This window comes from Myodes glareolus, chromosome 12 (genome assembly GCF_982192425.1).
Source record: "Myodes glareolus chromosome 12, mMyoGla1.1, whole genome shotgun sequence".
Lineage (NCBI taxonomy): Eukaryota > Metazoa > Chordata > Mammalia > Rodentia > Cricetidae > Myodes > Myodes glareolus.
In genome coordinates this window covers 79,402,389-79,414,014 of record NC_142037.1, presented here as the reverse complement: position 1 = coordinate 79,414,014, position 11,626 = coordinate 79,402,389, and the positions used below count along the sequence as shown (strand labels likewise).

At 50.6% G+C, this 11,626-nt stretch overlaps 1 protein-coding gene and 1 long non-coding RNA gene across 2 annotated transcripts; both read left to right on the top strand.

The window, feature by feature from the left end:
- The first annotated feature begins 2,446 nt into the window (after positions 1-2,446).
- Positions 2,447-9,358, top strand: LOC146892153 (uncharacterized). The gene is made up of 2 exons (XR_015004729.2): positions 2,447-2,830; positions 8,916-9,358. It is a non-coding gene; the product is annotated as an uncharacterized LOC146892153 (long non-coding RNA).
- Sox21 (SRY-box transcription factor 21) lies at positions 2,824-6,510 on the top strand. Its single transcript, XM_048422049.3, has one exon. The coding sequence runs from the start codon at positions 4,063-4,065 to the stop codon at positions 4,891-4,893; it is 831 nt and encodes a 276-aa protein (XP_048278006.2). The 5' UTR covers positions 2,824-4,062; the 3' UTR covers positions 4,894-6,510.
- Positions 9,359-11,626: the final 2,268 nt, after the last annotated feature.

The following is an 11,626-nucleotide window of genomic DNA, read 5'->3' as shown; positions in this document are numbered from 1 at the left end:
CATATTGGAATCTGAGGAATCCCACTCCTTTAGGAAGAAGGTAATGGAGCCGGCTGGTTTTTTATTGCCAGGTACTTTTCTACTCCAAATCAACCTCAGTGCTGCCTCCTAGTGAAGGGTATGGGGGTTGGAAAGGAGACCAATTACAGAGGAGGCTATAAGGGAAAAGAAAAAGGAAGCTGGGTACCTGGGCGCCCACAAACTTTCCCTGCAAGTGTGTCTCTGTTTCCTATCTGACACTGTGGCTCCAGGTGTTACTGCGTCCCTCAGGGAAACAGAGCCTTTTCAGGGGCTGCTGAGCAGACGACAAGACCCTTACACGCACAGGTCTCTGCAAGGGTTTTGTCCTTTGTCACCTCCTCACACCGGCCACTCCATTCCCTAGAACTGCACACACCACTCTACCAACAGGAACACAGCACAGGAGCATATTAAAAGTGAATTTAGACTTGGGTATGTATACATAGCAGTGGTTTGGGGTTTTCCTTTATTAAAAGCTCAGCCAGGTTCAGGCCAGAGGTCTAAAGGCTGACAGATAACAGGGGCCCATTTGATCTCACAATCACTGGGTGCCCTTTTCTTGGATGTGAAGGTCTTGGGCCAGGAATACTGATCCTCAAAAAGTCCAGAGCAGATAAATCAAACTCCTCCTATTCTGCAATGTGCAAAGTTGTGTCTAGTGAACACACTATGTGCAACGCACATAGTCATGTTCTGTCTGTGCCTTTGCTTCCTACAGAACTGTCTAACTTGGTTCGTTCACTTTAAAGGTATGATTGCAGTTTACACCAGGGCTACCTGAGGAAGTCTGATGTATTTGATATTGACAACATATAGCATATATAAGCATAGCTTTTGGTCATATATACAAACATTTCCATGCAATCATAATTTATTGAAGATTTCAAAAACAAACATGACACACATAAAATTGTTTAAAATACCAACACAAATTAATTTCTTCACCCTTCAATCATTTTTATGTCAAAATAATTTTTACTGTTAGACTCAACTTTATTCAAAATGATTAGTGAATAACAGTTTTCATACATTGTGTCTCCATACATATGCTCTTTGTGTGTCAGTGTGTAATATTTTTGTCTCAAACCTATTATACAAGTTGGTAGGCTGAAAGCTCAGAGATGGTAATTTTGTAGTTTATCACCATGGAACAGTATATTTAATATCCTAGTCTATGTAATTACACCTGCTAGTGTCTTAACATTGCACCACCCAGAGTCTGTGAATGACAGTGTCTTCTACAGTGTGTTAAAGAAGTATGATTCTAAAGTAATCAGTTCAATTGTTTTAGTAACAGAAGGGCAAAAACAATACGAAACAAGCATTTACAAACATGACAGCTAAGGAAAACAGATACCACTTAGCCACTGCTGACTGGCGTGTCTGTCATCCCAACCAACATTTTCAAAAGCAATCGCTGTTCTTCAATTTAAACCAGCAACAAAACAAGCCTAATTCTTAAATAAATAGACGCACAAAACAGTTCACATCAACGCCGTAATTACAATCAGTGCTTTAAGGGTCCGGTGTGTGAACAAATTGAAAATAAATTGCAAAAAGACATTTAAAAATTTTAACTGTTTATACAAATTTGTTACTTGCAAACAGCCAAAGTAAGAAGGCAAGCGAACTGCCTGAAGCACAAACTATCTGGGGGAGGGGGGAATCCCAGGAAGATGGGAGAGGGGGTGCAAACAAAACTATGCCTTTTGATTTTTCTTCAGAGCGTCAATTATAATTGCTCTAATTACCAAGCAAGAAAATGTGCGCCAACAGCATAAACGTAGTCCAGTGTGGAACATAGGTTTTTATTTGTTTAGAGAAATGATTTATACTTTTGATTTGAGGCACCTTTCTCCCCCACCACCACCATGAGGTGGGAAACTGTGATGTTAAAGAGATGGCTCTGATGTTCAAATTAAAAAAAAAAAATCAAAACAAGGCAGAAGACAATTGTGAAAGAGTTGGGTATTCAGATGAGGATTCAGACTCAGCCTAGGCTCGCTCCTTTGCCGAAAGCTTGCTCAAAAACGCCCTGTCCATCCTAAGGTATTTTTCGCTCCACTACCTCGGACTGAGTGCATCACCAGGCAAGAAAATGAGGGAACCATCTGGCCCTCCAAGGAAAATGAGCACTTTCTTGCCTTTCGGAACAGTCTCAAATATTTTAGAAAACGACTCCCCCCTCGTCCCCACCACACCTCCTCAGGCTTAACCCTCTTCCACCGTAGTTCTCGCAGCTCCTCTCCTCGGGTGTACCACCTTTATCCTCCCGGAAAGAGGCTTTCCGGAGCAGCCAGCAGAGCCGCTGTAGCGTTGGGTCGAACAGGGGCAGCCGACAGTGACACCAAGGGTTGCCAAGCGCCAAACAGTGCGCAGACTCCGCGGCGCGCGGCGGACTCTCCACTCGCCTAAACCTGCACTCAAAGTGAAAAAGAGTAGGAGGAGGAGTGTTGGGAGGGGGCGAAGGGCGGGAGGTGGTGGTGGGGGGGGGATCCTGTTAATTTCAGGTCGGGGAGGGGGAGAGCGGGAGGAGGCTCCTCTGGTCCCTCCTCCCTCCTGGAGTCCCCGGCTCCTCCTCCTCCGCACACCCAGGATATACACACTCACACACACTCACACACTGTCGCGGCTGGACATGCACACCCAGCGCCCGCTGCCAGCGCCTACACTCGCAGGTGGCGACACTCACCTGAGCTGCTACAGAGGGGTCCAGCCACCTTGGGAGCGGAGGAGCGACGGCCTGGGCCCGGAAAGGGCCCCGAGTCGGGGGAGCAGGAGCACCCCCAGCGCAGACCTGCGACCCGAGGTGATGGCGCGTTTTCTCTAACACCCCCCCCCCTTCCAGTACCTTGGGTCCCCGCACCCTGCACCCACCGCCCCGGGAGAAGCCGGGGGAGAGGGACTCCGGGTCACGGCACACACACGCAGGCGGGCGCACGCTTCGCGGCGCGCTCACCTAGAGGGGCGCGGCTGAGCCCGGGCCGGAAACTTGCAAGAAGTTAGTTGCTAGTGTTTGGCTACGACGACCGGAGGCAGGAGGAGAAGCAGCCCGGGCCCGGCCCGCCGCGCTGCACGGCGCTGCTCTCCACGCCTGGAGTGCTCCTGGAGCCCGAGTCGGCGGGCGAGCCTGGAAGGGCTGAGAGCCAGCGGAGCAAGCATGGCCCGGGGGACAGCCGGGTGCAGCGATTCGGAAAGTCCAGACGGTTTCCTCTGAGACCCGGCGACTCAGGCTTGCTCAAAACCTCATCTCACCTCTTTCCTCACCTCTCCTGAGCGAAGCCGGGGAGAGAGACTCTCCAGAATCAGGTGCCAGGAGACAGTGGCCACCCTCAGCAAAGCTATCGGATCAGGGGTTCCATCAGCGCGCCCTGACTCCAGTCGAGAGGACCGGCCGGTGGTGTGGTGGTGCGTTTGTGTTTCTATCCGTCGCGGTGCTCTGTATGCCCAGACCCTCCCCCTCCTCTTCCTCTTCGCGGGCCACCCCTCCCCCACTCCCATCTGCTTCTGTCAAATGAGAAAGTCACCGCGGAAAACCCAAACACTCCAGCGGCCGAGAGCCCCCTTTAGCACTTGGCAGCACGCGGCGGCAGGCTCCTCGGCTCAACTTGGTGGATCCTCCGTCACTCAACTTTCGGGGCTGCTTGGCATTTAAGGCATTGGAGACATTGGGGAGGGAAAAGCCGTTCCAGGCAGTGGCCACCTGCAGGGAGTTGGCGAGCAAAGGCAACCGGACAGAAGGACAAAAAGGAAGCAGAGAGCAAAGTGCCACCGCGGAGTGGGGACACTGTCGAAAAGTTCCAGGGTCCCGGAGAGAATTTTTCCTAGAGTTCAGCCAGAGAGACCCCAGCGTCCCGGGACGCAGCGCCCCGGCCCTGGGCAGGTCCCCTAGCTCCCCTCTTCCCGAGCGGGAACAAGACCCGGACGCAAGGTCGCCGGCTGAGCCGGTGCCCGCTGGCAGTCAACATTGATTTCCTCCGGGCAGAGGCCGAGGGCCCGGGTGGCGGCGGCGGCGGGCTGCAGCCGCGGCACGGCGACAGCATGTCCAAGCCGGTTGACCACGTCAAGCGACCCATGAACGCCTTCATGGTGTGGTCGCGGGCTCAGCGGCGTAAGATGGCCCAGGAGAACCCTAAGATGCACAACTCGGAGATCAGCAAGCGCCTGGGCGCCGAGTGGAAGCTGCTCACCGAGTCGGAGAAGAGGCCGTTCATCGACGAGGCGAAACGCCTGCGAGCCATGCACATGAAAGAGCATCCCGACTACAAGTACCGGCCGCGGCGCAAGCCCAAGACATTGCTAAAGAAGGACAAGTTCGCCTTCCCGGTGCCTTACGGCTTGGGCGGCGTGGCGGACGCCGAACACCCGGCGCTCAAGGCGGGAGCCGGGCTGCACGCAGGCGCGGGCGGAGGCCTGGTCCCCGAGTCCCTGCTCGCCAACCCGGAGAAGGCGGCTGCCGCAGCCGCCGCGGCTGCCGCGCGCGTCTTCTTCCCGCAGTCGGCGGCCGCCGCCGCCGCCGCCGCTGCCGCCGCCGCCGCGGGCAGCCCCTACTCGCTGCTCGACCTGGGCTCCAAGATGGCAGAGATCTCCTCGTCGTCGTCCGGCCTGCCGTACGCGTCGTCGCTCGGGTACCCGGCCACGGGCGCGGGCGCCTTCCACGGGGCGGCGGCGGCTGCTGCAGCGGCCGCGGCGGCCGCCGGGGGGCACACGCACTCGCACCCCAGCCCGGGCAACCCGGGCTATATGATCCCGTGCAACTGCAGCGCGTGGCCCAGCCCCGGGCTGCAGCCGCCGCTCGCCTACATCCTGCTGCCAGGCATGGGCAAGCCTCAGCTGGACCCCTACCCCGCGGCCTACGCCGCCGCGCTATGACCCCGCGGGGCCCACCCGCGAACACCTGAGCGCGCACGTGTACATATGTATAGGTACGAGACTGGCGGCCTTCCGGTGCGCCCTCGGGCGACCCGGGGGCCCGGTTTGTATGTACATAGATGTATAGGTGTCGGGCAGAGGCGGAGATGCCATCCGGCCGGGGCTTGAGTGGCCGAGCGCTCGAGGGCGCGAGCGAGAGTGTGCGTGTGGATTCTAGGATCCCTTCCCACCCGCACTTCTGCAGCCAGCTTTAAGAGCGAGGTTGTGTGCGTCCGCCAGCTCGGTGTTTGCTTTGCACTTCGGAACCTGTTGCGTTTACCCGTAGAGGTGGGCGGGAGGAGAAACTTTTTAACACACGGTGGGCTTTCCCATTTCGTTGGTTGGATTTTTTGCTTTTGTGTTGTGTGTCTCATCGATCCTCCCTCCCGGTCCTTCTCGGTCTGTGTTGCATGCACCCGGTTCTGACGTTAGGTTTGAAATATGTGGCAAAGGGGAGAGTTGATGACCTGTCCTTAGGTTCTTGGAGGAAGGTGGCTCCGGGCAGCCGTCCTCTGTCCGTACTGTTTGAACCCTGCAGAACTCTGCAGACCCCACACCGGATCTACTCCTGACCAGTGACCGGCTCAAATCTGGTCTTTGTATGAGAGATGATCACCGTTTCTTTTGTTTCATCCCGTATGCAAATAAAAGCGGGAGCTCTTTTTTCTTTTCTTTTTCTTTCTTCCCCAAGAAAAAGAAATGCAAAAAAAAAAAATCTGTGCGGGTGGAAGTTGTCAGTTGGATATTCTACCCCTGGAAAATCTACTAGAAGTCTCCCTGAGTCCACTGGCTTGGACTTGTGACGCTGTTTACAAAAGTATGGAAAGCTCGCTTGCTGTTTTCCCCCTCATGGCTGAGTTCACCTCAAGACTGTAAATGTGTGTATGTCAATGAAAGCATTGAGTCCTGGAAAATGTGTTATTCTTGTTGCCCTAAATTTGAGTCTGTTGTAGACTCAAAAACAAACAAACAAACAAAAAACATGTTGAGTAAATGTCAAAGTAAACTTATAAGAATTGCGGAACTATTTCAGAATCGCAATTTTATCTAAGATTAAATCAGACTTTTTTGTCTGGGTCGTAACTATATATTTATTACTTAACAAAACTGGAAAAGAAAAACAGAAAGAAAGCACAGATTGTTTTTAAAGAAGCCTCATTGTCACCTAGCATTCCTCTGCCACGCGCTGTCTACTGTGTTTTTCCGAGTTCCCTTTCTGATTAGCTTATTTTCTAGACCTCCTGCAATTCACTTGCAAATTCTGATGAAACACATTTTAGAAAAAAAAAACTTCCTCAAATTATAGGGTTTTTCTTTTTAAATGTATATATTTTGACTAATGTTTGTGAATGAAGTTGCTAACATGTATTTAGTTTCATTTTGGCTTTATGTAAGATAAAGTTTTAAAAGTTTAATTATTGGTTTTAACTTTTATGTGTAAATGGATTTCTTGTGCGATCTTCTAATTTAATATTAGATGCGTCTAAGCTATATCTGTAAATTAGAATCTTACTATCACTCTGTTCATTTTTTTGAACAAAGAGTTTAAATAAAGCCTGAACCAGGGAAAAGAGAAAATCCTCTATTTCTTGTTGAGTTCCTAACAAGATTTTTATCTGAATTGCCCTTGCGGTGCCTGGCCCAGGTGAAATGTAAGGTATCCCCCAAAGGCCGTCTTTGTTTCACTTTTGAATAGATTTACTAGGAAATCTAAATCAAGTCATTGTTATTCAGAGCCAAAAACCTGATTTATCACATTTTTAATCGTGAATAGGAAAGATTTAAAAAAGAAAAAACCCAAGTAGTTGCATTATCTTTCGGGGGTGGGGGCAGGCATTCATGAACCAGCAGAAGGGAGCCCTTTGAGAACAGAGAGACTGCTCCAGGTTTCCAGCCACGTTTTCAGAGGGGAAAGTTGCCCGACCACTTTATCTTGTTTGCAGAGCAGCCCCGCCACTTAAATCAGTGTAATTTGTTCACATATCTTTAGGGTATTCCTTATTTGCACTTTAAGGATTTACTTGGAAGGGTAATCACTGCCAACAGAAATGTACAACTTTTGGCCTCCTTAGGGCTTTATTCTGTCGTGCTAATAGCTTTCAAATAGAAGCGCAATGTGGCAGATTCTAACCAGAGGGCTGGCTTTCCAGTGCTAGGCAAGTCTCCACTCGAGACTAGTTTAAGTCCATACAGTATTTTAGTTTTAGAAAGAAAATGATAGGGCACTGGCAGATATTTCGAGGGCGGGTGGGGTGACTGAAACTCAGGAAAACCCAAGTCCTGAGTTGGGAAGCCGCAGGATTCTGTACGTAGAGGTCTTAAACCTGTCTTCCCAATGACAGACGTCATCCCGAGCGGCACATCTTCGCAAGTGCCCAAGTCTTTAAAGTCATTGTTTTCTCCCAACGGAATAATATTTTAAAAACCATGAAAAGTTTTGGAAATGTGAGAAATAGGCTCTGCTGGTTTGACCCTGATTCAGTAATTAAAACGATCCCTCTCCTGTTATTCCCCGGGCTCTTTGCAATATTATAAGTTAATTCATATGGTTCTGAGCGATTATGCAAAACTAATTTGGACTGTCCAGGGGTAATTATCCCTGACACGGTTAATTAAATCCTTTCAAAGCTTCGTCTTTCTCTTTTGTAGCAGCCCATCACTTCTCAACACGGAACTTCCTGCGGCTTGCTGGAAATCACCCCAGCCCTAAATCTTAGTTACCTCTCAGCCCAGCCTACCAGCTCGGGCCCCAGCCGCAGAAGATACCCCGCCCCCTCGCGCCCCCTCCTCCCACCCTTCCCCAAAGTTCTGCGTTTTCTGGGAGAAAGGCTTTCGAGCATAGATGAATGAGAGAAGTCTAGGAAGATGGGAAAGGGGAGGAAAGACGGCACCGGGAAAGGGGTGTGTGTGGGGGGGTGAGTACCAGGGACGCATCCTCAGCCATCCCGCTGCGGTTGGTACTCTGTCGGCAGGCTCCCAGGACTCCTTATCAGGCATCTCCAGTGATCTTAACTAACAAGTTGGCGGGCTCTACATCCAGAGAGGGCCTCTGGCCAAGTAGACTGCAGTATCCGGGGTGGGGTGTCCTAAGGGTGGGTATGAAGTAGCAGGAGCTGCGCTCAGGCAGGGAGGTGTGAAGGATGTGCGGGTGCTGGGTACCAGAGTCGGAAAGTGAGCTACAGAAACAGCGCCGTGGCCAGGGAAAGAGAGCCGATTTCTTCGCCTCTCCATCTCTAATTCTATGCATTCTCTACTCGGCCCTTCCTCCACCTCGCTCTCTCTCCTATCCCCACCTCGGTTCTGCCCTTCCGATTTTCAGTTTGTTTATTTGAAACACGAGGATTCTTTGGAGTCACGGGTGCCTCAAAGCTTTGCACAAACCTGGTCTGAGAAGGACCGAGCTTGTTGCTTTGGGCTTTGAGCAAACAGGTGGAAGTGATGTGCATAAGCAATTAGGCCTTGTGCTGGAGAACTCTGCCGCCAGGGGGGTGGCTCGGGGAAGCCGACGAGGTGGCTTTTGAGGTTCCTTCCTTGGACAGTCTTCCCTCCCCAACCAGGACTAACCAGTGTCCATCTCCCTCTCTTGCTCAGGCTGCCCGTACCTTTCCAAGGGCGCCGAAGCAGCACAGACTCGGGGTGGAGAGGGACTTGCCCGCCAGCCAATCAGAGCGCGGCTAGCTTGGCGCTGCGGGCCTGCCGGGTCCTCCTTGCTAGTCCTTGTGTCGCGCCCGCCCAAAGTGGCTGGTCTTTCTCGCAGCCCAGCGAGAGAAAGAGAGGAGGAGAGAGAGAGAGAGAGAGAGAGAGAGAGAGAGAGAGAGAGAGAGAGAGAGAGAGAGAGAGAGAGGGAGAGAGAACCCAAACTTTATTAATCTCTCCCCTGTTCTTTCTCCCTCAGTCCAGTGCATCTCAAAGGTCAACCTTCTTCTTTTAAAAGACTGATATTATTAATTCACTGACAATCTCCCCCCTTTTTTCTCTTGCAGGGAGAAAAAAGAAAATGGTGAAAAGAGCTTTTTTTCTTTTCTTCTTTTTTTTTCTTTCCTTTTTTTTTGTCCTTCAGTGGGAGCGTTTAGACAGTCGAGGAGGTTTTGTCCGGGAACAAAACGCGGGGTTGGGAGGTTTTGTGACAGTGTTGTTTGTTGAAGTGGAGCTAAGAAAAAGCGACGGCTTTCTCCTCATTGTGAAGAAACCAATCGCTGGTATTTGGAAAACTGTTAGCATTGTGCACTTCTTCTGTGTCCATTGTGAGGCGATTCTTTTCACAAGGTTTTTTTTTCAGCCGATCCAGCTGGCCGGAATGAATAGCGGCGCGATGTGTACTGGCTTTGTCCCTCCGGCCTTCAAGTAGCCCCCATTGAATAGACTAAGTTGACACTGCGTGACAGTGGAACAACATAATAAAAAATACATGAGCCCCTGAATAGGAGCAGGCGCATAAATAAATAAAATGGGTGACCAAAACTGGATAAACTGAATAACAAAACGGTGAAAGGGGAACAAAAAGATATTTAACACGCTAGATTAGCATTAGAATGCGATCTACAAGGCAGAACAATTGATGAATAGGTTTACCCGCCAAGAAAGAAATGGACTAAATGCCCTTTGAATGGATATGCTTTTTGCAAGGGCTTTGAATAGATATGCTTTTTGCTAGGGCTGAATGGGAAAAGGTAAGGATGAAGCTATGTAAATGAGTGGGGGACTTTTTATATATATTCTTTAAACACACACACACACTGCGGGGGGGGAAGAGTGCCGCCTTGGGGTGTTTACAGAAGCAATAATTGCCATGATTAGCATTGTCTGCAGCAGATAGAAATTGAACAGGTTGGAATAATATAGGGTAGCCGTAATTATTCTTCTAATTAATGGTCCTTTGCTAGTCGAAGAAAGGAGAAGGGAAAGGAGAAGTAAAAGTTATGTTTCCTCGGGTCTGCCGGCTGGGCTGGGTGCCGCTGCGAGTCTGGCAAGCATTCCAGGGGACCAATCCTGCGGCTCCACGGGGAGGGCCGCATTTCCCTTCTTTCTGTGCTCCAGAGCCAGTGTCTGGCACATGATAGGTGAGCTCAATGGACAGATAGTGTGAGATGAATGGGTGAATGAATGAACGAATATAAATTGGGGGGGAGCAGCCCCCTCATGGGACGGGAAGATCGCAGGACAGCTTTCAGCTTTCCAGCGCTTACTCATGAAGGAGCGGGCACCTTGACGAAGAGTTTGCCCCCAGCTTACTTGGGCCACTGACAAAGACGGAGATCAGTTCTAAAAGAAGGAGGAGGAGGTGGAAGAAGAAGAAGAAGAAAGTATTAAAATTACGGGAGCCATCACTCACATCTCTGTTCTCATTTCTTCTCAGTCCGCACTGCTGGGACGAAAGATGTGAGAGCAGGGCTGGCTTGCCCTTCTAAGAAACCCTGCTCACACCTTTACAGACAAGCATTTTTTAAAAAGAGGCCTTATTTGTGTGCCCCCCCCACACACACACACTTCTGGCTTCTAGCCACCTAGAGTGAACGGGAAAGAGGGACAGGTCTTGGGTGAATTGCCAGTCAAGGCTGCACACCACCCTGCGGTGGTGTGGGCACTCTTGGCTTCCTGACCTGGAAGCATCCATATGGGCCTTGCTACTAACTTAGGGCTTCTTTCCCGTGTTTCATTTCCAGGCTTGGCGGCTGCTGGGCTACCCCGCAACCTAACTTTGCGGCCGCTGTCTAGGCTGTCCTTCAGTTAATGAAATAAAGCAGATTATGGAGCACCCAGCTGACGTGTCCTTGCTCATGGTCTCTGAACTGGGCAGAAAACTCCGGGCCTCCCTGACAACTGGCGGTGAAATTCACAATTAAGGCAAAAATCAGTTCCTCCCGTTCTCAAAAAAAAAAAAAAAAAATGCCCCCTTCCCCAACCATTTGGCCTAAGTGCCAATGTGGTGGGAAAGCCTTGCTCATTTTAAAATGTAGCTGGAGCCTTCTAGCTTCTGGCTCTTCTTAAAACATACAAATTCCTAGAAATGGGCAAATCTGGAAAAATCTTGGGGTGATCTATGCAAAAACACCTGTAGCTAAGGGAGTCTGTGGGATGAACTACGGGCATAGGATTAGGGTAGTGGGTGTACGGGAGGCAGGGAGCTGTTTGCTGGGTTTTCCTGCTGCTGTGGCTGCTGGGCCTTCAGGGGTGTCTGGAAAAGCGGGAAAGTGGTACCCAGTAGACAGGGGTCGGGTTACCTTGCTCTGGCAGGCTCCCTCCACGTTGGCCTTGCCTCCCCGCCCCCAACCCACCTCTGCTGCCCAGCTTCCAGAGGACTCGAGAGAAAAACTAAAATCCAAAGACGTCTGCAGCGGATTTCTACCCCCTCTGTGGTTCTGGTTTCATTCAGGGAGGGGTTATTTAGTGACTTTTTGACAAGCAAGTTTAGGTGCAAATTGCAAAGGCCTCGTTGCTCTTCTTGGATGTGTTTATCATGGCATTAGCCAAAGGCTTGGAGACATACAACCTAATACTCATTTCGAGCCTCTAGGTGAAGAACTCTAGTGAGAGCGACTAGCAACACCAGATTTCCTAAGGGAAATTGCAAAATTGCAATGTAGTCTTAGGCCACGCCACCGGAAGAGACTCCTGAATGGTAAATTCCTCTTGCACTCACACTTCCCGAAGCAATTGCCCCCCCCCATTAGATTTCAGGGTCGCCCCAAGGTAA